Source organism: Phaethon aethereus (assembly GCF_964289735.1).
Source record: "Phaethon aethereus genome assembly, chromosome: 1".
Classification (NCBI taxonomy): Eukaryota; Metazoa; Chordata; class Aves; order Phaethontiformes; family Phaethontidae; genus Phaethon; species Phaethon aethereus.
In genome coordinates, this window is record NC_138575.1 from 76418740 (window position 1) to 76444223 (window position 25484).

Below are 25484 nucleotides of genomic sequence, written 5' to 3' on the forward strand. Positions count from 1 at the left end.
TAAAGTACATTATTTTTATCTCAGCCACCTCACTGGCACAAAAAAAAGAGATTGCTTCCAAGAACAGGCTTGAATTTGGGATGAAGAGAGGAAAATGCCCCTTTCTTCCCTTTACTCTAGGTCTGCTGGTTTGAATTGTGCCTTAAATAAGATGACAGAATTTCTTCAGGGAGAAACTAGAAATAGCGGAGCCAATAATATTTTCATCTTTGATCAAAATGGCTTTTATAACAAAATGGAAATGTTATGGGGGAAAAATCATTGCAAAACCATTTTGGTTTAAAATGTGACTCCACGTAACAGAGGTGTTTTTTCAAATGCACCAAGGACAATTAGGTACCCAAAACCCACTGAAAATAAAAGTGAACTGGGACCACAACTCCCATTTGTGGAGTTTTCCCTAAAAGAGGGAAAAGCCCTCTTGGGCTCTGTGGAAACGCTGTAAGTTTTCTTTTAAAGCCGTCCCAAGAAATACAGAATACAGCAGAAACCTGCACAGCTGCCTCGGCTGCCACGTTTTGTAGAGCCTAGAGCTGGAAGGAGCTCCTCCGGCATTGCCCCCCGTCCCCCACCAGCCAGGCCTGTGGGGAGAGGCCACTCCTGCAAGCCCCTGAAGGAGGAAAGGCAGGCAAAGGCAGGCTAAGCCCATGAGCTGTAGCTCAGAAGAAAGCTGGCAAAATATGGTGCTTATTTACTCAAGCCAACTCTTGCTGAAGATGGGTTTATGGAAGGTAATGACACCATTACAGCTCCATACAGAAAGGCATCTCTAAGCTTTTTTTTAAAAAATAAAATCCCATATGTGCTTCAAACTACAGGTATAATTTTTTTTTTTCCTGAATTCTCCATTGGAACTTGAATTTAAAACACAGTTTAACTCCTCAGTATGTGAAATCTCACGGCCACATTAATCAAGAACATCTGAAGCCAGGAGAAAGAAATCACTTCCAGTTATGTTGTCAGTGTTATGTGCATAACATTCCCACAGCTGTAGATCCATTGTGCTCCATGTTATAAATAAGAAATTGCATGGTGACAGCTAAAATTCAAAAGCGTTAAATGTTTCTCATTGTGACTCTTCTTCTATTTTTTTTGTCCTTTTTTTCAGTCTTTTGAGGTTTCTCCCCGTGCCCTCCTAGTAGAAGTTACTTGAAGCAACATTATTGCTTACCCAACTGACATATTTATGGTAATTAAAAAAAAGTAAATGCCAAGCAAATATGACTAATGCTGCTATTATTTGGCAAAAAAGCCAGAAACAACTTCTATTGATTCTGAACCAGGCTCTCGTATTTGCGTTAATAAACATTCCTCCTTCTTCTGCTCATCCTGGTTATCCCGGCGCTCCAGAGAGAAGTCTCAAGGCAGCTCCGAGGACGCGGCCAAGCGCTGCGCCGACCTCCGTCGCACACGGCAGCCACCGCCGCAGCAGCCATCGGATCGCAGAGCGCAAACGCAGCTGAGTCCGGCCCCGTCAATGAATACAAACGAGCTCCCTTGTATCTCTCACATTCTAGGTTGTGGTCCCTTTCAACCATGAAAAACAGCTACAAATTGTTCCCAGAGCTAAACCACTTAACATCTTGGCACTTGGTTGTTTTTAACTTTGCAACAATAGGCACTGTTCACTCCTCTCAATCTCAGCTTTTTATTCTATAATAAAGCAGGAATACTGATGAAAGGCTAGTCACGGCTTCTCCCCCGTGGTATCAGGGTGGTGGCATGTGATGATTCACATGGGGTGTGTTTGATCCAAGAAAGCCCAGCCTCTGCTTATTCTTCCTTTGTTCTGTCATCTAAGGTGGAAAGGCAGAGAGAGACAAGTTGAGAAATTTTTTTTTTCTTTTTACTATTATTTAGCAGTCACAGAGCAAAATACATATAAGCAAAACAACAGGGAGTGGGATTCTTTTCTTCAGCATTGAAAATTACAAGAAAGAGATGCCTTTGAAATGGGAGATCTGTTTGCTGCAAAGTATGGACATTTTATTCTCATTTGTACATTATTCTTATCTGTCGGCAGGTCTTACAGTGTATTATTTGCGCAGCCATTGTGTTGTGTAGCCCTGCAGAGGGTCAGCATTTGCACTTGGTGCTGTGCAATCACAGAATTAAAAGATGGTCCCAGCCCCAGACAGTTTACATTTAAGGCAGGAGAGAACAGACTCAGCCAGGGAGGGGAAAAAAGTCCCGCCAGGACAGTATGGGTAAGCACAATAAGCAAGGGTCTCAGCACACCCAGCCTAAACCTTTGCTGAGTTTTTCACAGGGAAAAAGAGTTTTAAGGAGGGATCTGAAGGGGGATAATTAGATAAATCTTTTGATGCCACTGAGGTGCTTCCCATAAAGAAAACACAAAGAATGCTTTTCTGAAACTGTAATGAGCAAAGCAGAGGTGACCAGCATCTTTAGCAAAAAAAGGAGCCGGCCCTTTGATCCCGAAGTGAGAGACAACATGTAAGGCGGTTTAGGCAGGAGCAGGGCTTTGGGGAGGCCAGCAGCTTGTGCTCCGAACCGGAGAGAGGGGGGAGCGGGCGAGGCGGGGGGTGGGAGGCACAAAGACAAGGGTGACAAAGCAACAGGCTCGGCGAATTGTTTTCGTAGCAGCACTGTTGATATTCTTAGAGGGGGAGAAAAAATCCAAGTGTCGGATTCAGAAAGCTTTTCTACTGATGCCCATCAGTACGCAGCTATTGCTAACGCTACACCTTTTTTATTGCCGCGTTATGCAGTACTTGCATATGCAAAGCCCACGATCGCTTCTGCAGTTTTCCCTCTGTCCTCGCAGGCTCACCGGGAGGATTTCATAACTAATTTCCCCTCAGCTTCCCCCCTTACCTGTTCTCTGCTGTTGCTAACGGAGTACAATTTCATTCCAAACCCCTATCAGTGCATCTACTCAGAAAGCTTACTGGAGGGAAAGATGAAACCTTTCTAAAAGAAAAATCTCTTTTGTAACACTGTCCCGACTGTGACCCGATGAAAGGTGGCGCGTTCACCCACACGCGCTCAGGTTGCTACCCGCTGCAGGACACTTACCTGTTCCTTAAGCTCAGCAAGCTGACTGGAGAGCTGTTTTACAAGGCTCATGGTTGACTCCAGCCTCTCTTGCAGGTTCCTGATTTCATTTTGCTCACTGTCGCCCTCGTTGCTAACCAGGGACATAGCTCTCATCCGAGGGAACCAGTCTAAATTCTTCTCCTACAACGGGTATTGGAAAAATTAGTAATATTAGTAGGGGTTTATGTAGTGCTACTAAGCTGAGACTAGAGAATGAAAACTCAGAAGGACTTCTACTCAGCAGGTTACACACAGCAAGTGAGCTTCAGCAGCAGTAAATTCAGAAATTATTTTACAGAGGCATTTTTATTCTTGGTTCTCCTTAGCTACAAAGAAGGCACCAACTGCAAAATCTTGGTTCCCCACAGCTGCACCTGTATTGCAGCGTGGGCAACGTCGGCACATTCATCCGTAGTGCTGGCATGCAGAAACGCCTGCTGGGTCAGCTCTGGGGAGACTTCTCTGGCGCACGAGCACCAGGAAAGCCCGAGCGCTCCCCGTGCTTTGCTCTTAAGCGTATGCAGGGACACATTTCCCCACTGTCTCTTCAGCTTGGCCAGCCTCCATCTCTTTCGGCTGTCCTTGCAGCAATGTCAGTGAGCCAACATCAGGAAAACAAGACAAGCCAGAGTCCTCTCCAGGCTGGCTGGGAACGTGCCCACTGCAAGAGCAGAGGGACCTTGGATTCAGCTGCCCACAACAGATTTGGGGTCCTGGGAATGGCTTAGGCTTCAGCGTGCTACTCAGACTGGATACCTTAGGTAAATGCCAGCACAACCCCAGGGCTGAGGGCTAACCCGCTAAGGACCAAGCACTACACGGCAGAGCACTGAATTGGGTGTTTCTCTATTCATAGACTCAGGCTATGAATTGAATCATCATAAAAATACTGTAAATGGATGGTATGAGTCAGGACGGTGCTGCCTATCAGCATGAGCCTGAACTGTCTCCGTGGCTCGGGGGCACAGATACTTGTCTGCAAAGCGTAACAGGCGGAGGAGACCGAAGGGTGCAAGCCTAGGAGGGGTGGCAACCATGCGGCAAGCAACCCGGTTTGCCTTACGGCACGAGACAAAGGAAACAAGGTCCTGTAGCTGGCGAAGCGTTACATCAATGCACCTCTGCCCTCCACCTTGGGGGGGAGTGGGAGGATGTGGTTAGATCATATGCCTGGTGTTTTGCAACGGGCCTTTACGGACACGTGCACTCGATAACTTTAGAAGAGAAACAGAATGAGTTGAAGTGTTTCTTCCAGACTCCTGCCCTGTGAATGGCCCCACACAAAATAGCACTATATTGAAAAGAAAAAGAAGAAAGAAAAGAAGGAAAAAAGAGGAGGAAAGAACTCCTGTTCTTTCCAGAAGCCCACCTACAACACTCCTGGCAGGCAAGAGCTGTGCTACTTATATTGTCTAGGCTTGGTATTTGGTAAAGTTTTAAGTCCATTGAACTTACTGCAGTCCCAGACTTGGCCCCACCATGAGAACAGAAAAGCCAGCAATGATTCTCCTGAATCACAGGAGTCATAGAATGACTCCTACAGCAACGTGGTTTAGAAACAACCAAGCGAACCCTCGGCAAGCATGAGAGCACTCAGAGTATTCATGTTTTTCCACTACTTGCGTTAGCTCAGTCCCCTCTGTTACCATGGACAGGACTAAATGCAAAGCTGTAAGAATCTTGGCTCGTTTTCTTCTTTTTAACCCAAAAATTCTAATGAGTTTTTGTCTGGCTGTGCAACTTCTGGTCCTGTCGCTAAACCGACAAGATGTTCAGGGAATAAGACCGTGCCCCTCCGTTGCATTTGCAGCCCAGGGCTCAGTCAGCCGTGTGCACTAGTGGAATGAGGCCTCTTTCCTCGCTGCCCACTTTTTGAGCCTCGTGATCTCATTATGACAATTTACTGTGGTTACGCATGATGCCATTTTCAATGGGTCATAACTCATTCAAATCAAAACCTGTTTTCACCAGCTCCGCTGGTGAGCTCGAAAGGAGCGCACGTGACCCTCCCTGCTGGATATCCCCAGCGGACACAGGGAGCGGCAGACTCCTATTTCTGCTGCGTGCGTTTCTGCTTACAAGACTAGCATTCATTTTCCACGACTATGCTCTGATATTTATTTTAAATTTATTTTGGCCAGGATCTAGCTGAGCATTCATCACGTGCCTAGCGTTAAGCACAGGTGTACTCATTTATACTAAGCTTAGTTTGTGCACAGTGCCTTTCTGGATCAATGCCTTTTTTTTGCAAAATGTTTGCCAGCAAATTTGTCTGCCACTACAGGCACAGAAAGTTAATTCAAAGGAGCTACAGCGAACAGAGCTGCACTTGTATCGGAATGTTTCCTGGAAAGCTCTGGTATCTGCACCCATTACAGCTTCTCTTGCTTGAAACACCTGAAGATACCAAACGCACGGCCACACGGCCACAGGAGCCAGCTGAGGTGCCAGGAGCCCTTTTTGACAAGGCTCACCATAATGCCAAAGTTTCTAAAGTCAGGCTGCACAGGGAGAGCAAGATGAGCCTCCATGATTGCGGTTCTTGTGTTTGCCGAATACCGCTGCCAGGATTGTGAAATGCACTTTGCTAGTTTAGTTTTCCATCTGCCTCTCCCCTCGCTCCTCCAGGACGCAAGGCAGAGACCGCCGACGGCCTTGGAAAGATTTTTGTGAACTGACCCTCCACCGCAGTGCAGCATCCAGAGGAACGCTCACAAATCCGTGCGGATGCCTGACATCCCGGCTCAGTGGGCTTGCCTCGCTTGAGGTTCCCAGTGTCACCTGCTATCCCTCCTCCTCAGAACAACATGATGCTTCCTGGGAAGAGGGATGACCAGGAGCAGGTGAAGACAGGGACCGAGCACACAGCAGCTCACCCACTGTGGTGTTGATGGAACAACGCTGAACCACGTGCCAGCTCACCTCGGCCACCACGAGCCCGAGCGTCACGGGAGCCCAATGAGACTCCACTCATTCGCGTGTGCCCAGCTTTGCCTTCCCAGCAATGCTGTGATAATCTCTCCCAAGAAAGAAACCCAGTTGTGGTTTAGTTATGGACCAAGAAGACTGGGGCATTTTTTGCCAAAATGTTGTGGAGGATGAAGCAAGAACTTGATCCAAGTTCTAAGAGGAGCTGATGGATTTGCATGGACCAGAGACCTCAGGAAAGGATGCTTTTCCTAGCAGCAGAGAGGCAACAGGTCGAACAGCTGAGTGCCGGTCTCTCACTTGGTAGTCCCAAGTGCTGTGTTGGGTGCAGGCAGGACTTTCCTTTGTGGTTCTCAACTGCATATACATCTAATGAAATCCAGTCCAGCTGTGCATCTTCGTCATGCAGAGCATTAGAAAGAGTCAAAATTCAGCAGGTCAGTAGGAAACACATTCTAGCCTGACACCCACTCTTTAAGTTAAAAATACTTCTCTAGCTTCCACTGATATTCCATTATAGTGCACGCAGTAGGTACAGTCCCATGCTGAACTGCATGCTTTTGCCAGTCAATATTATCTTGTTTTTTCATTGCCTTATGAACTGCAGAATTTTAATAAAGGGCAGCATGAAAATTAGCTCTGGTGCACAGCCCTGTTTGCTGAGTCTATACCACAAACAAACAGCAATTGCTGCTGGGGACAAAAAACTTTTGATCACAAACCTGCCAGGATCCAGAAGGCAAACTGGACAAGGCTCCTCTGCCGAAAATTTTAGTGATCTCTAAGTGTTCACGGGTGGACAGGCACTCTGCGACTGCTCAGCTGTGGGAAAGCTATTTTTACTTCAAGGTAATTGCTCGCCAATTAACTGGAGGTAGTTAACATGTTTGTACAACCCCCAAACATTTGTTCTAGGACTTAAAACGTTTATGGGCTCGGTCCAGGGTTCACCTTGACCGACTACCACGTGTTAAAGCTGTAACATGCCTCCTCCATGCTGCAGGTGTGCTCCTGCTTCGCCGCCTTGACTGGTGCAGGGATGGGATTTTGCAGGGTGTTATTTATCTGTCACGCCTTAGCTATTACTCTTAAGAATCCAACCATTTTGCCCAGGATAGAGCTCACTCAAGACATTTGAACCCGGCCTGGAATCGAGTGGCAATTTGGAGGAGGGAGGGAGGCTGCCGGCAGGGAGCAGGGCGAACCTCTGCAAACAGCTGTCACGGGGCTCAATCGACAGCCACCGGGTTAGCGCGAGGAGACGTAGCTCAAGCATAAAGGAGTTCACAGAGGGCCAGGTATGCGAATGGGATGCTTTAAAACCAGGTAGCCACCTGATCACAGAATTAATGTACCGAAATCTTCTTCCTAAACAACCAGGGCTGAACGCAGCATATTGTTACTGTTGTTTCATGCTTGCACGACAGCAGCTATTCGCAGCCCAACCGCAGCAGCCCACCTACGGATCGCGGCATATTCTCGCTCCACGTTCCCCGCGCCAGCGTAACGTGTGCCTCACAGCATTCATATTTAAGCGTACATCTGTGTCCAGGGCAGAGAGTCAGCCAGACAGGAAGGCTGCGGGGACAGCAAGGAGCTGCAGCCTCCTCTCCGTCAGTTCAGCTGGGGGAAGAAAAGAAAAAGGAAAAAAGGCAGGTGGGGCTAGCCAAAGGGCTGCGGGCCAAAGAGACTGCACATGAGCAGAGCAGACATTTCGCGCGGCGGTCCAGCACGCTCGCTCCCTCCGTCCTCCCCCTGCGGCTGGCGGGACGCCGGTGGGAACGACAGCTCGCCGGGGGCGAACGCCTCTCTGCAAGGTACGCTGGGTACACGCAGCTGCGAGGGGCCGACGGTGAGGGCACGCGCCCCAGAAATGACAGGGCTTAGAGGATTTGCTACCTGTGCTTGCTGAGAAACCTCAACCCTTTCTTCTCCGAGCAGCAAGCTCACAGCGCGAGTCTGTGTTTGCCTCCCGGAGTTTTCTGTGCAACTTTCTCCTTCCCTTCCATGGGCTTTCCAGGGGGAGGGCAGAGCTATGGGCGAAGTCCTCCCTTCGGTAAAACGCTGCCATTTTTCCGAGTTTGCTAGATTCCTTTGAGCATGGATGCAGAAAAGACCGAAGAAATTTTTTTCTATATGTTGTGCAAAGTCTCTCTGGAGCCATCCCTGTCCTGTTGGCACAGCCAACTGGCTTCAGTCGGGCTCTCACGCTGAGCTGAACCCGTGCCTCCAGAGTAATTGGCAGGGGGACGTTTCTTTAGGAGGTGCTGGCTTCACAGGCTAGCAGCGAGATGGATCAGCTGCAACCAGCAGGAAAGACTGGGCTGGAGCCTTTAAAAAACAGATTACTAGATAACAGCGAGAGAAAATAGGTCAAAGAGTAGGACAAGGGGGATGAAATAGAGGCACGAAGGCAGCCTAATGCATCCTTTCTGCCGGTGCCACTGCCCTGGGCTCAGAGTGCCACGCCGCCGTCGGCCGCACCAGACCCTCATTGCTCCAGCAGGCTCTAACGCAGTCACTCGTCGCCCTTTCTACCCTGTGACCCCTTGCTGCAACGTGAAAACAAGCCGTTTCAGGACTTCCCTCCCGTCTGCTCAGAAAGAAAAGAGGCGATGATGGCTCGTGACTCCTCTCGGGTTGTGACCTCCCCAGCTGCGTGCACCAGAGCAGGAGACGGGCCTCCGCGTCCCCCAGCCCACCATTCCCCTGCCTGGCACGGATCCTTCGCTCCTTGGTGACTCAGCGAGGCGAGCGACGCGGCCCTCGGGAGGGTTATTCATTCCCGAATAGTGAGGCTGAGAAAACGAGTATGCTTAAAGCCCTGCGAGCTCCTCGGGCTCAGAGGTCACTGGAGGGTGCAGAAGAGGAGCCCGGACGTCACCGTGAAGGTTTTGCTACCAGCGCCCCGGTGTGCTGCGCTGGGCGGTTAGCCGTGTCCCAGCACGCGGCACATGTTCGTTGGCGTGCGATGAAGAGCAACCACCCCGGCAGCCCGGCAAAAGCCTCCTACAGCTGTGGGGAGGCTGCGGCCCCTCCAGTGCCCACTGGGCTGGTAAAACCCGGCGGGGCCCGAGGCGTTGAGGGCCTCCAGGCCCGAGGAGTGGCACTGCCGGGAGGCACGGCGCAGCGTCACCCGCCGCGGCTGCGTGGCGCGCTGGGACCCGCGGCCTGGGCGCGAAGGCAAACCAACCGTCAGCACCGCTGCCGCTCCGGGGCAGGCAGCTCCTCTCCTTTCGGGCACGAGAACGAACTGCCCGTTCCCTCCCCTTTTTCTGAGGCAGCACCTTGAATAAATACTTTAGCACCGGGTACAAAGAGATCTATTTACCGAGAAATTATTCTGTACGTCTGAAATGTAAATAAGTCCATCCATTCCCTTCCCAGATCTGTTGCCTGTATAAGCAGAGAGTGATCAGTCCAAACGACCTTTTGAAAGCTATTATTTTTCTGCCTAGGGAGAGAGTGAGTCTGCTCCTAGAAGTCTGTAATTATGTAGCTCCTATAGCCACCTTAAAAAGAGATTTTAAAGATTTAAACTATCTTGTGCTTTAGACGACACGGGGCAATAACCACTTTGTGATTTAATCACAGACAATAATAATTTGGTTCAGTGCATGATTCAGCTAATCCACAATTTGATAAACGTTCATGCTAAACTACAAACCCAATAGCTTTCTGCAAATCCTGTTTGACACTTTAATGTTAAGACTGTATTTGATAAGCAATCTGTGCTGTACAAGCATATAGGGAGGGAAATTAGGAATTGTTATGCATCTATACGCATCCACAACAGTAATTCAAGGAAAATAAAAATAAATCTTGGCAATTACAGATAAATCTTTATGCAACAAGAAAACTAATAGGTCTGGCTGGGTCTATACCGGATTGATACACGCTACAGCTTCCACAGCTCACAGAAAAATACAGAAATCTGTTTCCCCCTGAAAGAAGGTTGGAACCGTAACACAGACCCACCGTCTGCTTTCGCACTGTCATTGATGCATTTACTTTCATTTTAACTTGCCTGAATGTTTTTGAGGGCTGCAACAGAATCTATCACTGTAATTCTGAATAACTGTGAGTTCTTCAAGACTGATATTCAGGCCAGTCAGTTATAAATGTCTCAGTGTCTCAATATCAGCATTCCCGCTCGTGATATCCCCGCAAAAATTATGGTGAGGAATGATAATAAACCTCAAATTGTGACGATTTTTCTCTGATAGCATATGTGGCAGTTTTGATAGTCAGCTTGAAACTCTATGAAGGACCCTGCTTTTCCAAGAACAAACACCCCAAAATTTCTGCTTATCAAACGCACCTAAGGAACTTGGCATTTACCTCCTAGAGATGGAAACGATCACAAAACCAATTTTTTACAGTCGAGATGGTAAGGTTGAACATGCTCTCAGCACTATGGTTGCGGGCAAGACCGTACGCAAGGGGTCAGTAGGCGAGCCGGCATCGCGCATCCCAGGCTCCGTCGGCAAGGGTGCAGACAGCACGGCAAGGGAAGCGACCCTGCTTCAACCCTGAGCAGCTTTCCCCTGGAAGGTGGAAAACAGAAACCGAACTAGGCAGCTCTGTCACCGGTCCACCGAGACTCGGCCTTCCAGCCACCCTCCAGGTGGGAACCCAGGGGACCCGCAGGCGCACCGGGGCCACGGACCCACGGGGCCACGGTGCAACGTCGGCGTGCTTGGAGGGCCTAAGCTTGCGTCCCACCCCGGCACCACTCTCCCTAAAGCCGCGTTTGCTTCTCCTGCCTTCCCTTCCCTGCGGCACATGTTCATTTCTCAACGGTTGATTTCTTCTGCGGTTTCAATCGCTCTCTGCCGCCTTATCTCTATCATAACCCCGAGAATTGATATTCTCCTCTGCAAATCTTCAAGAATCCCAACGCTACCACCTGAAGTTATGATTTGGTGCTTAATATTTGTGCCCTTAAAATAGATATAATTATGGATTCGTGCAAAATACAAGTTTATTTTTCCACATTCCTATGTTTTTATGTTGTTAGTGGTTACGGGACATGCTTTAGGAAAAACACGTCAGATTATTCATTTAAAATAATTAAATTATTTCTGATATAATCCCTGGATCTTGTGCATAACGAAACAACATCTGGTACAGAGATTAGAAAATAAACGTTCTTGGCTTATTTTTTTTTCTTTTGTTAAACAGATGTTGTTGATACAAAACGCAGAACTGTAAATCATAGCCTGCATGTGGACACAGACTGTCACTACTGAGCAGAAATTTACTGTGGCTAGATAGAGATTTGAAACAGCAATGAATCACTGGCTTAGTAACTTTATTCACGTGGGTATGGTTTCAATATTCTGACATTAAGTGCACATGTCCTTAAAAAAAAGAACCTTTTAAAGGCAGCATGGGAGGCTCTGGTTTAGTTCCAGCTGCCTCGGTGGGGGAAGCACAGCGTAATGCAATGGCAGCCTCTGCGCAGAGGCACCTGGCAGTTCTCCGTCTTCCTCCTTCGCAGCTCATTGCGGTGCTGCTATTGAATCCCGCGGGCTCGGCTCCTCCGGTGCCAAGAGTGGCCCCTCTTAATGCCGCCCCGGGTAGGGCAGCCCCGTCACAGGAGAGGGGCTGAGCTGCTCACGCAGCCCCCACCACCGCCACCCAAATGCCTCCAGCTCGCTTCTTTCTCCCTCTCCTTCCCCCGCTGCCCCTGACGTCGTTTCAGCAAATTCGCCGTTCGTTCACCGGACTGGCTCACGCCTCGCCGAACGGGAATGCTGTTTCTGCTTCCCGAGGACTGCGTTTCGAGTGAGCAGAACTACGATGCATCTCCAGCCCCCTGCCATTCCTACCTGCACACCATCACACGGCTTGCACGAGCGCGCTGAAGCCCCCCTTCTGCTCTTCTTTTAATATTGATTTTCTGTCGCAAAACGTGCTAGCAGGCACACTCCAGCTACTGAACTTCAGGCAGAAGGCAATGGTCCTAATCCCACGGCAGTGTAAACATACCCTACAGCATCATGCCGCTACTGGGGACAGGGATGTTGTCTGCTCCTTAGGGACCATTCAGCCGGTAAGGAGACCACAAATTTTGACCTGTTTTGTAAAACAGTTTTTGCCAACGTAAGTGCTGGTTTCATCCAGTGGATCAGGGTCTAACTCCGTGGTTAAACTCCAAACCATGACCTCTACTTTGTATCTTCCGTAGCACAGGATTCAGGCCCATACTTGTTGAAATTTATGGGGTTTTTTTCACACTTAGCTTTAATTCTCTGGCCCTGTCACCTTGTATTTTGCAAGTACTGTCCATTTCCTAGCTTTAGCTTCAATTTGGTGTAACAGAATCTTTGGGAAATACAAAGACTCAGCTGGAGACTCGTTTTTCAGAGGCTCAGGACTTGACCTTGTTCTCAGCTTTACACGGGCACAGCTTCGCTGATTGCAGCGCGATTGTGCTCGTTTAGGATACCGCCAGAGTGGAGGCACTTCCCATCCTGGTCTCAATGTTCCTGCTCTGGGCCCATTTTGACTCTGCTGTATTTTGCACATGGTATGTTGTGAAAGGACAATTTAAAGAACAACATTTTCTTTTAAAATTTATAAGAATTACTACCTATCACCAATGGGCCATGCAGAACTGTTTTTTTAAGCAATGATGTGATCTGCACATACCATACGTGTGCATAAATGCACATACACGAGTATCAGTCAGAGGAGAGGAAAAAGATCTAGGTTTCTCTTTGAAGTGTCTCTTGACAAAACACCATCAAGCAATGGCCACCTTTCAGCCTCACAGGCCTGACTGCTATCAACCCGCTCTCAAGTCGCTTGCTCTGTTCAAATGCTTGCCCATGGATTTTGTACATTCCTCTGCACGGCGAGCGCAACTCCTTGCCCGCGCAGACACGACGGCCAAGGAGAAGCCCTTTGGCTGTGGCTGGATGAGGGGCAGATCCCACAAGGTGCCACCTGCCTACTGGGAAGCACGGAGCGCTTTCATTCCCTTTAGAAAATAGGTGGAAACCAGCAAAACCAGGCCCTCAAGGTGAGACGTCTATTCGTTCAGGTTTGTGTCTGCTGTGCACTGTTTTCGGAGGCTGCAACATAGGTCAATAAAAGAAAAAACCACCATGCTACTTTGTGAACCTTTATCTGCCTATACTACATTTTCATTTAGCTCTTTTGCTTGCGTTGCTAGGAAAATATTGAAACAATCCTCTGTACAGATCTGCTTTTTCTTTTTCTTTGTTTTTCAGCCCAGCATTTAAATATGATTTGCTCTGTTCAGTTAAAATGCATTTTCTCTTGAGAACAAGAAGATGACCGGTTTCACAAACCCGGAGTTACAATTTTCCTTCAGCAGCACCCAGCAAAATGAAAAACAGAGACAAAATATTTTAATCACATGTGTATAAAATGATTAAATATGATTTAAACTTGTCTGTTTGTTTTGGAGACTCTTTAAAGCTCCTACTACCCCAAACTCACAGAAATGTAATGTGATTCCTGATCTATTGAATTTCATAGGATGGCTGTAGTGGGTTCCATTATATATAAATTGGATGCAGCCAATTTACAATCTCCGATATATACTTTTATCTCAAAATACCCTGTGAGGCAATTGCGTAAAGTACTTTATCAGGGATTGTTGTTGGTAATATTGCAAGATTTCATGATGTAAAAAATACATCAATGTCATTTAAATTGAACAAAATGGTTCCTGTTTTTTTTTTCCTATAGAGCATTTTTAACCATCTTCTCAACAAATTTGTTCAATAAATACTGTATGAAACAAACATTTTGCACTTTGTCCCACAGATACAATTTGCCAACCTGATTGATTTCTTTCTCTATAACTAATCTGATTTCTTTAGGCTATATATCTTCTCTTTTATTAAAGATGATGCAATCTTAGCTTTTTATCATAGACACATCTACCGCACTAAAAGAGAGAAGATTCCGTGAACTAGCCTTGCTATCAAATAGAAAAACCTGGCACAAATCTCATAAAGCTGATCCCAAAAGATAAATGGCACAATGAGACCAAAGTTATACAAATTCAGAAACTTAGCCTTGCAGAATAATTCAGGCCAGTGGATTTTTCTTCCCACAACAGATATACAAAACCAAGTGCCTTCATCATATCTATAACACCTTGTAAAACAAGCTCACGCTAATGTTGCACCTAACTCAACTCCCCCAAATCTTGCTGCCTCTGAACTGTGAGAACTCAGAAGCGGAACTACATTTTTGTAGCCTTTCCCTGTTTTATTCCTTGCAGAATCTCACTGCTATGTTTTGAGTCCAACCAAAGTTACGCTTATTTACTTTCAAAGGGTGCTCCTGGTAAGGCAACAACTTCAGACTCATCTTCCTGTTCTTTTACTAACTGCCCTTATGTCTTTGGGCAAACCCATAGACCTTCCTTTCCTCAGCATCTGCAGTTATCTGCCTTGGCTATGGACAATTCTGGAGTTTCTTTCCCATTCAAGAAGCCAGAAGCTTAGTACCACTGTAATACAAAGAACAATAATTGTTTTCAAATGTTGCAATAACATTCTCAAGCAGCACTGGTCTTCTGTGTTTGTTGCTTCTCCCATAGTGCAGAATCAAATGGTTTCAGTTTACACGCCTTGGGATCTGCTCATCACATTGTTCCTTTGGGGCTGAACTTCTTATCACTATCTGTGACCCCAGTTAAGGTTCAGTTTTCATTAGGCAAAGCCATACACAGCCAGTCCTGGGAGAATCGAGGCTCTCAGTGCCAGGATTTTAAGCACAACAGTAGGTGCCTGTCCAGTGCCTTGGACAGCCTTTCCATCATTTGAAATCACAGAATAAAGGTCTGCCCACACACAGATCCATCTCAGACCACATGCTTCTTTAACAAAGGGATAAAAGATGGCTTTTGCAAGCTGCCTGGAAAGTTAACAGCTCCAGTCTCTGGCAGGTCAAGGCGGGAGTGGATTCCAGCAGGGAACCGCAGCCCGTGTCCTGCCAGCAGCACTGCTTGGCTTGAGGGTGCTCCAGCTGGAACACCTCCACTCCACATTCGTGGGGATGTGCAAGTTTCAAGGAACACAGTCTGATGTCCAGACCCCTCCTCGAGTTTTCAAGGCCAGCAGCAAACAAACAAACAAACAGGAGCCCAACTCGGCTCATTTATTTTAATTTGCAAATTGAATGAATTGAGTTGGAAGGAGGACAAGAAAGCTGTGACTACACTGTATTATCATGGCAGAACCCATCTTTAGAGCAAAATCAGTCTTCAAAGCCTAAATACTGGTCAACAGACAGGTGGCCAAATCTTTCAAACACAGAGGAAATCAAGCTAAGCTTACAACTGAGCCGCAATACCAGAGGGGTCCAAAAAGACTAAGGCTGGCTAGGATCAAACTACTGATTCCAGACCTCGGGGGTAAAAAACCCAAATCTCAATGAACATACTTTTGGGGAGCTTTAGGCTCCACTCTGTAACTTGCAGTTACATTACAGCTTTTTATTCAGAAGTGACTTCAAAGGAAAGAGGAAAAAAGACAGGGTTGTGTTGCTGCTGGGACCTGTCCCTTTAGGAGTTAACAAGAACATGAGGGGTTGAGCACAGAGGCAGCAGGGACAAGGGCACCGCGCAATGGCATGGCCATTCCCTCACCGACTCAGCTGGGGGGATGAAGGTTATCGCCATACCCTCACAGCACACGGCAAATCTGCCCGTGCTGCAGCACCTGCCACTGATACCAATCTTCCTCCCGCTCCAGCTAATGGCATCATTTCTAAGGAGGCAGGATCAGATCTGCGGTCTCCCGTTCAAGCAGCAACAGGATAATTAATTTTGCCTGTCTGCAAAGAACATATATAAACTTAAAGCCACTAAAACCTCAAGCTTTTACAATGAGGTACCAAACGAAGCCCACCTCTCCCTTTATTTACCCATACCTCACACATCACCTAGCCAAGCAGACCAACTAAATTCTTGATGGCAGACCTTACTGGAAGATGCAGAGCCCTCGAAGTAGAAAAGAAGGTGCTCAGCTCTCCTGCAGAATGGGAGCTTTGTGCAAAGATGTAAAGCCCTTGCGTGATGCTAACTTTTCACGCTTTGAGCAACACACAAATGAGCAGGAAATCGGCTAATTAGGCACGTTACTGTAATTGCTTATTTTATGAAGTAGAGAGGGAGGTGTTCAGCACTTCTATAAGATAATAACGTAGAGGCAAAATTGTACAGAGAAGCAAAAATAGCAATGGACTACCTACAGAAATGAATGTTATTTTTGAACAACATGAAACACAACAATAGAAAAATAATTCAATACCTAGCAGCACGAAAAACATCACCACCTCAATATATTCTGTAAATGTAAAACTGGATAACACTTGGGTATGTGAGGGCAGGGCAACCTCCCCTCATACACCCAAGCAGCAGTTGAACCTGTGCGAAGCACAATTCCAGCTCCATTTGAGTGACTTGGTATGACCACTCGATAGCTCTGAGATCCTCTGTGAATTTGAGGCAGGCCTTGAACGCAAAAAAGGACTTTCTCTGGGACCTGATGCATCTAAACCGAAGCCCTGAATTCCTCCCAGGGCCTGCGTCCATGTGGAAGGACGCAGAGAGCAGCATTCTTGCTCACTCTTCTATTTTGAGCACAACAGAAAATGGGAGCACTAAATCATCTATTTAGGCATATTTCTTTAATTGCTTATTTTATGAAAACCCAACTGCAGACAAAACCAACGCTGTGTTTCCTAGGAAATTAACCTGTCAGAGAGACCTCAGATCTTATTTAGCAGCCGGCTTTTGTGGTCTTGGTATTAATGCCACGGTAAGTAATTACTCATAATGTGACATGCATCACATCAGTCTTTTAAAAGTAATTAAGAAAAAGTTGCGTAGCTTAATAATATGTACATACATCTCATCCTTGCAAGTTTTGCTTTGATAGCATCTGCTAGTGTTTGGAGGAAGGCCAGTTTTAAAAAGTAAAATAAATCAGTCCTAACAATGGGAGCATTATTAGCTCACCAAAAGTTATAAACTCCATGCCCCACTCAGCAGAGCATTTGTGTGCACAAGTCCTGTAAGCGTTTCCAAGTCTGTGAGTTGCCAGATCAGAAACTTCATGTTGCACTAGAATTTATGATAACGAAGAAGCCTTAAACATACAGTTTATTTACAGGGAGCCAGTTTAAGAACCACAGCTCACCGTGCCTGGCAGATTTAGCTGTAGCAGCTGAAGAGGTCACCCTTATCAGCTGCGTGCCCTTCCTCCCTGCTGATATTATCCTACCTATAAAGAGGCAGCAGAATTGGTACTGTGTCCTCTCCTCAACCAGTGTGGTTCAGACTGGCGTGACTTCAACGGCCATCAATTTTCGCATTAGTACTCTGGGCCGCGAACTGCAGCAGCTCAGGAGTGAACAAACACATCGTTTATCCTCCCCCCTCTGCCATTGTTGTGGTTAATTGCAACAGAAGGGTATGGTGGACATCTGGAGGAGGAAACTTCTTAAATTGTCTGGGATGAATCACCAGAGTGCATGTGAAAAACACCCGGAGTGTCTTCCTGGCAACCCAAGTGCCCCTTCTGCAACATTCATGTTACCTTGGATTGACATTTCTCTGGTTTAGGTCATTCTTTCCACCCATATAGTGTATTAGTGATCCTCGGCTGTAATAAGAATATCTATAGACTAGAGATAAAAATGAGCAGGGAAAAACTTTCGCCTCCAAAACTGAAAAAGACGATAGATAACAGAATAGAAAGATCCTGGATGACAGAAATTCTTTCTTCTCCAAAGAAGTTATATTTTAAGAGCTGAGGTCAACAGCCCTCTTAGTACGTATTATTTTATTACATTCTTTGACAAAAATCGACAGCAGTAAAGAACAGCTTGTTCCACAAACCCTGCTCCTCCTCGCTCGCCTGCTGTCAGCATGCTCTTCCCCTTCCCTTATGGCACTTTTTCACTACCTTCACCTCGCCTGTCTGTATTTCCTTTGGACTTGCCTCCTCTAGAGCCGGGGTTCCCTGCGGTTTGCTCGGGGATGGCCACTGAATATGCTGGACATCAGGCGTGGGGTGCGCACCAGGATTTGGCATCAGTGAAATGACTTTACGTTCACTGACCAACCCCCTGGGACAACCTCTCACTGCCCCACGGCGTGAAAGGACGGGCTGCCAGGCTCTTGACCCACAGCTGTCAGGCTCTGCAGACTCTGCTTGGCTCACACTTTTGCTGTTTTGACAGTCAGCTACTTCTGCTGAGGTTGGCTAAAATGAAAAAAACCCCTCTGCAGGCCACACACCGGTGTGCCAGGGACTGTACGCAAGCAACTCCGGCTCCAGGAGGGAGCTTGTCCCCTGTCCCCGCTGCTACGCTGGGGGGGTCACAGCCACCCGGAGGAACTCTGGCCAGGACCCCGCGGCATCACCGCTGAGACCTGAACCCGGGGAGCAGCTACGTGCTGCCACGGCTCACATCACACCTCCGCTCCTGAGGCGGGAGCACAGCAAAGCGCAGAGCAGCGAGGCAGAAGAGAAAAGGATGCCGAGGGAAAAGGGCTTGCGCTGCCCAGCACACAGCATGGGCAGAATGACAACTATTGTGAGGCTTCTCGATGGCTCATTTGGCATTATGCCCAGTGTTGCTTTTGAATTTAATACCCACTTCTGGGTATCTAATAGAAAAAGAAGGCAAAAACATGAAGCTGGAGGTAGGAAGAAGAGGGACAACAGCACCAGCTCAAGGGAGCACTAAATTCAGATAAATTTTCAAATGTCAGTGTTTTTTTTTTAAAAAAACAAACAACACAGCCTAGATTTTTTGAAAATGGGGAATGCATTTTTCCTCATGACATGGAAATGGCCAAGGCATCTTGCCAAAGAATTCTTTTATTTAATAATTAAAACAAAACAAACCAAAAAAGCTGACACCTTCAAAAAGAAACTTTGAAATGTTTAAAATGAAGCAGTTAAAATATTTTGTCACATTACCAATGACAGACCATTGCTGTGACAAAAAAGTGCCTTTCAAAGAACTGAATAAGTAAAGGAAATCACTGTTCAGAATTTCAGGCTGGTGCTGCTCAACCTGTCTCTTCTATCTCATCCTTATAATGCTGATGGGAATTTTGCTTTTGACTCCAGTGGAGGTGTGGGGATCCTGAGTAGCCTGAAGAGAGACTTAAGATCAGGAATTTGCTATTCAGGAAGGATACATTGACAGATGAAAGAAGATGTAAAGGAATACTTTTACGATACTATGACAGTATAAAAGGCTCAAGGTCCCAATGACGGTGATGGCAGGAGGACAGAACCTTTAATTTCCTACGGAAGATTGCCTTGCTTTAGGGAGATGGTCTAATGCATGGCAGTATCCTTTACTCTTACAAACATAGGCTGGTTTTAGAGCAGTTTTCAGCTGATTGAGGAGTTATGTAATTGCACCAATTACATCCAATTACATAATTAGAGTAAATAAGTAATAATATAATTAGGTGCTGTAATTATGTAGTTATGACAGGTAGCACTAATGCTGATAAAATCCATTATGAAACTTGCTAAGAACTGTGGACAGGGCACAGGAGAACAAAACTTTTAGGGCTTCGTTTGCTAGAGTCTGTCATTCTTCCAATGGGCAAAATAATTAATTTAATTACTATGCCAATAGCCTTTTATTTTTGCAAATGAATGGAGGCACAAATCATAGGCTAATTCATATCTCCCTGTTTTGCTGCAAAAAATTTAGTAACTAATCATCTATATTTTTTGCCTCCATTTATCTATTTGCAGCTACCAAGGCTTAGGTGAAAAAAAATCTGCATGTACAAATTGCACCTCTGAAAAGAGAAGTCTAAAAATTTGGACATTAACCTTCACTGTTCCAGTTCTCACATTAAACCGTCTCCTCTGACAAATGGACACAAGGAACATTCAAAGATTGCTGTATTGATGTAATACAAGTTATGTGTATCTCTCTGGGTTTGCAAGGGATGGTATTTCTGGTCAAATGGGACAGATAAAAACGTTTTTTTCCTGCAGGAATGAAAATTGAATAGGGGAATCATTCATGCAGGCTCTCAGTGCAAATGCAAGGCATGTAGCCAGCTTTTCAGTTTCTGTCTTTTTGGATATTGTGTAATACCTGCCTGACTTCATAAAAGAGGCCTGGATAACAAACAAGAAATAAAACCTACTGCCCTGATTTAATATTCATTAATATTTCACCTGATAACTGATATAAGATAGTGTGCAAGAAGAATGGGCATCAGTGGAAGATCTGAAGTGCTTTATTCCTACCAACATCTCCATAAAGTAACTGTCCGAAAAGCTAGATGTGTATAAACTGTGTGTTGTTTTACAATACATGTTATGCTTCATGCTTTTTTCTAAAAAGAAAAAGAAAAAAATCATACCTTGCTTTATGAAAGCTGGGTAGCTACTGATTATTTCTGTCACTGCTCAGAGCAGTATGCTAAGGCCTGAAGCAAATACAGAGCTGCTGGGGAAATCAAAATCACAGGGAACATTACAAGTTTGCAACCAATGTCCACAGTCCAGAGGAAGAAACCAAAAGGAGTCCTCTATACCAAGGTCTTTTGAGGCCAGAGACATGCAAGATAATGGGAATGCCTTGAAACAAGCCACCCCTGAAACAGAAATACAAGTGAACTTGGACACCTGCAAAAGAATTGCCTTTGAGTGAGGGGTGTGTACAACATCACCTATGAGGTTTCCTTCCTTCTCTTGAACTGGAAAAATGGGAAAGTGAAGTTAGATGTGTAAATAATTCCCATCCCTTTTGGCACCCAGTCTTTCAAATAATATTCCAAAACAAGAAAACCATAGTATTCCTGTTTTTTTCCTGTTGTGCCATTAACAAGCCTTCCAACCAGATGCTTCAGTGTTTGCTGGACAAATGATACATGAAAAAGACTGAGAGTCATGATAGAGACAGTCATACTTCTGGGTCCTGATGGGTCTGGGCAATGGAGAAAAGACTATCAGAAATTGTAGATGTTTTCCCTGGTGCTTAGTTAATATTGATAACCATTCCAATATTACTTTTTGCAATATGTTGCAAGACAGAAGTAGACACGTACAAATACTAATTGGTTCCTAACTACAGTTGCAGGGGTAGTGAGGACGATCCTTGGAGCTAAACTCTACTTTCTATTAAAGAAGTTACTGCAGCATACTCCAAAATTTTGACCTATGTGCATTTAAGGATGGATCTGAGCCTTGAAGATTGGATTTGGGTAGAAATTCTCTCTAAGTAATCTGGTGGTAAAAGAACAGGATAGGGGGTTGGTCCATTAAAGCTACAGAAGTAGCCATAAAAGGCATACCTAATCATAATAAAAATTAGTAGAGTTAAGAGAGCTTTTCCAGGAGTATGATTCATGGAGTTTTTTCAGCCATATTCTGTATCACCCGAAATATAAAATCTCGTTCCACCTTGTCCCCTTCAAAGAGATCAAGAGACTGCCCTGTTCTTCCAACCACCCTATTTTTATATATATTTTTTGCATTTTCATACACACCCAGTGAGCCTCATTCAGCAATGAGTCAGTTGCACTGGCAAGCCCCAGTCCCCTTGTGAAAGGTTAATTTGAAGTCTGCCTCTCTTGTGCCAGATCCTAACCAGAACTTGGTCTCTTACCAGGGACTTGGTCACCTCTCCCAGCATCACAAGAATGGTCACTCAGCTTTCAGTCCATCACAAAGTCTGAATCAGGTTCCCTCTCTGTCTTCAGGACAAAAAAACATACCTCAGGCTTAATTCCTGCACAGAATGTAGTACATCTCACATGCTACTTTCATTACTATCATGCTGTGTTTGAAACACGCCAAACATGTATGCTACATCAGCTCATACGGCCGACAGCTGCGAAACTACCTCTGTGCGTTTTCCTTTTGACTCTTCTTTTGGGCATACGCAAAGCTGTATCTCTAGATCTCTTCTTCTAGTTGAATATCATACTTCCAGAGTACTCCACTCTTCTAGTCAGGTTGTTTTCTTTCATTTCTTAATATTCCTTGTACCATGTGGTATACAGTAACCTCTGTCTCTAAGAGAAGGAGCCCTTTTTTGTTCACTTAAGCAGTCCATTGCATCTGCTACACAGCACTAGTAGTTCTGCAGCACACTTTCCCTGGATTTTGTACTGGGGAATTTACACTACACAAAGCTACAATTACTAATCCCACACCAGCCACTCGTAATTTGTTCAAACATTTGTTTCTCTTTTTGTCCCCCACTCCTCCATTCCCTTTTCCATTCCATAATATGCTTTACACTTCTAGGCCCATATATACTTCTCCCATCATCCAGAACAACCATTAACTTTATATACACCCATGGAAAAAACAAGCCTTCCTTCAGAGGTCTTAATAATCCCAAAATCTGGATTACTATGAACCACTTAAACCACTAGTATTCTGCCACAGAGGAACTGGGGTTTCGAGAAATCCTTTCAGTGCTTGAGGTCACATGTGGTTTGGTGCTCTTAATATTTTAGATATTCAAACAGGAGTTCCCACCATTAATGCAAATGTAAAACACAACAGTGAATTACATCAGAAAAGTCAAACCACTGCTGCCATAGGATGAATACACTTACTATGAATATTAATGCATCCTTTGGAATTAAACATTAATACCTAACATACATACGTGCAAAATTTAAAATCATACAAACATTGCAGGGAGAGGAAGAGGAGTGGAGAAGGAATAGATAAATGAGGCAAGCCCTCGAGTCTGGAGACATTATTGATTCCATGAATTAAAGTGCATTTCTGAGATAAGCTAAAATATTTTCATGTGTAAGAGGACAACTTGCCACTATGAGTAATTTCTGGTAATGGAACAGAAGATACAGGCATTTGTTTTAGTTTTTCTAACCCGCCAATCATACTGCAGAAGTGTAGATCCATTACTGCCTAACAGTATAAATGCCCTGAGCTGGGCAATGAGACTGACAGCTCAAAATTTCCATGGACATAGGCTGTTCCTCTGCAGCTGAGCGCTGAATTCCCATCACCTGCCACACTACCTTCCCATGCAGTGGTAACAGCACTTAGAAAAGCTCCATTTCACCACAGCATTCAAGCATGCACTCCTGTCTAAACACGAGCCGTTCCACTAATGCGAGTTCTTCAAGGCAAGCTCCTGCGTAAGCCTGCGCAGCGCGTGGGAGTCGGCTCCTCTAACTTTAGCCAGCTCCCAGTTAGGCATCTTGTCTGAACTAATCGTTTAGGCTCTCAGTGGAGCGAGAAAAGCAACGCCAGGGTGAGTCACCTCAGCTGTCCTAGACCCCTGTCTTAAGGCAGGATAAATAACCCACCTTTCTGCACTGACTGGGCAGGGAGCTGGGATCGATTTAAACCAGGTGCCTGACTTGAAGACAGCCAAAGTTAAGAGAGAAGACTCTTCCCCTTGGCTAAACTGAGGACTAAAAGGGCACCCAGCACTTCACTAGTGAGGTTGGGTAGTAGTATAATCAAAGGCTCGATGAAGGATAACTGCAGATACTCTCAATAAGACATGTGGCTCCAGAAATGCCTAAACAGCAAAGCCTGATGGGCGTCTGGTTACACCCTCCTCTGGGATTCAGACGTACGCCAGCTCTGCAACCACCGACCCTGGCACAGGCCCCGAGCAGTGCAATGCCTGCCAGGAAGTCCATGGGAAGAAAATGCAGCACCAGAATATTCCAACAGGTAGGAAGAATTCCTCAAAAATGAAGTCCCAAGCCAGGCAGCCTGGACAATCCATCCCTCCCTCTCACCAGAATGAACCCTCTCTGGTAGCAGGCTGGAAATGAAATGTAATCGAACAGGGCTCTGCCCCAGTGTCATCAAATTTCTCTCTCTGAATCCAAGTCATACTTTCACTGCTTCACGAGGCAGTTTCTGTAGCTCTTCAAATCCCTGCAGAAGCTCTTCTTGGTGTTTTCAATAGCTTGTTCAGAGCAGTCATAGGAGAAAAGCACGAGCCCTCAACACTGACCCCACGTTTCAGCGTTCAGCAGGAGACGTTATTTTTCTGGACAGCAGCCCAGAGATACTGGACAAAGCCGGAGCAGCAGCGTATGTTACGATGCATGCTCTTCTGCCCCTGGTTTGGCTCATGAGGCAGCAGAACCCACAGAGCATGAGAGCACGAACGCCAAACCCGAGACTGTGGCCTGTGCCTTCAACTTTTTCATTACGTTTAAGACTGGGCTTTGTTGCAGACTGTCTTAGACACGTGAAAAGATCTTTAAAAACACAGATCGATGCCTCCTATTGTTCAGAGAGAGGGAAAAAGAAAAATATTCTCTGCTCTAGCTGCAAGGAGCATCTCCCAGTTGCATAAAGCACGTGCCCAAATTGACTTACCACAATCATTTGCGCCACATAGCTCTCCGGGCCAGTGTATTCAGTTGGGTCTTTAACTTTGACAAGAACTATAAAGTACAAATAATGCCACATGTTGTGTTCTGACTTTATATGCTCCTCAAATGAAACTGTCTTGTTATCAAATTTGTCTCGCTCCAGTCCTGCAAAAAGAAATGAATATAATGCAAAAAAATAAACTTCAACATAAAAACACCCAAATCTGTTAGACATGTTAGAGAAAGGAACCTAACTTAATTTAAAGGATCGTAAATTTGAAGGATCTTAATTTAAAAGCTATAACCGCATACAGTAACTGCCAGGCAAGAAATACCAGGCCAGAAGGCATTCCTGACAGGATTCTTTCAGCACAGCGTTTATTCTCTTTTGTGATATTTCCTCTTAATAACAATAACAATATAATAAATATGTTACAGTTTTACAGTGCCTTCTATGCTGAGGGCTATAAAGTGCTTTACAAGTGTTGGCTCTGATTCTTTCTAAATGTATACTGGTAAGCACACAGTGTGCAATCTAGGTCCTGATCTTGCAAAGATTTATGCACATGTTTAGCATCGAGCATGGGAATAGTCCCACTTAAGCTGCGGTGGGATTGTTTGTGTGCTTAAACCTAGGAGAGAGGGTGAGTCTCTGCAGCTTCGCAGTCACAGAGTCTTTACAGAGCTGTAGTCGTAAGAATTTTTCTTTTTTTCCTCTAACGGGTCAAATCTCTGAAGAAGAATACCACAGTAAGGAAGGACAAGTGTTTGCCTCCGTGTTACAGCTTTCCTCCGTGCATCCCTTGTGGAGCCTTCCGCAGACACCACAGCTGTTGTGCTCTGCACAACGTTCATCCCTGTCAGTACAACCCTGGAAACAACACCCAGCCTACTAAAAAGAAGGTATTTCTAAAGTCCCCTAGGGGACTGAAGGTCTGTGCCCTTTGTGAGTGCTCTTCAAAATAAGCGTGATTTATCTGTGGGTTTTGTGGGGATGATTTTCATTTAATTCTTTTGTTCCCTGTTTCATATCACCTTGTGAAACAGGCGAGTTTTGCCGTTGTTACCCTTCTGGAATGCACTGTGCTGTGAAATAGTAAGCTGTACTTTCATCTGCATCACGCTTTGT

General features: G+C 45.6%; 1 protein-coding gene across 4 annotated transcripts in view; it reads right to left on the reverse strand.

Annotated features, from left to right (window-relative positions):
• Nucleotides 1-426: 426 nt before the first annotated feature.
• The window catches only part of ITPR2 (inositol 1,4,5-trisphosphate receptor type 2), a 272920-nt gene continuing 247862 nt past the window's right edge, over nt 427-25484 (reverse strand). For all 4 annotated transcript variants that reach the window (XM_082011567.1, XM_082011566.1, XM_082011565.1 and 1 more), the window contains 3 exons: nt 24360-24520; nt 3040-3201; nt 427-1796 (listed from right to left, as the gene is read on the reverse strand). In XM_082011567.1, coding sequence (XP_081867693.1) covers nt 1710-1796; nt 3040-3201; nt 24360-24520 — 410 coding nt within the window. In that variant the 3' untranslated portion in view covers nt 427-1709. The remainder of the gene's footprint in view (nt 1797-3039; nt 3202-24359; nt 24521-25484) is intronic.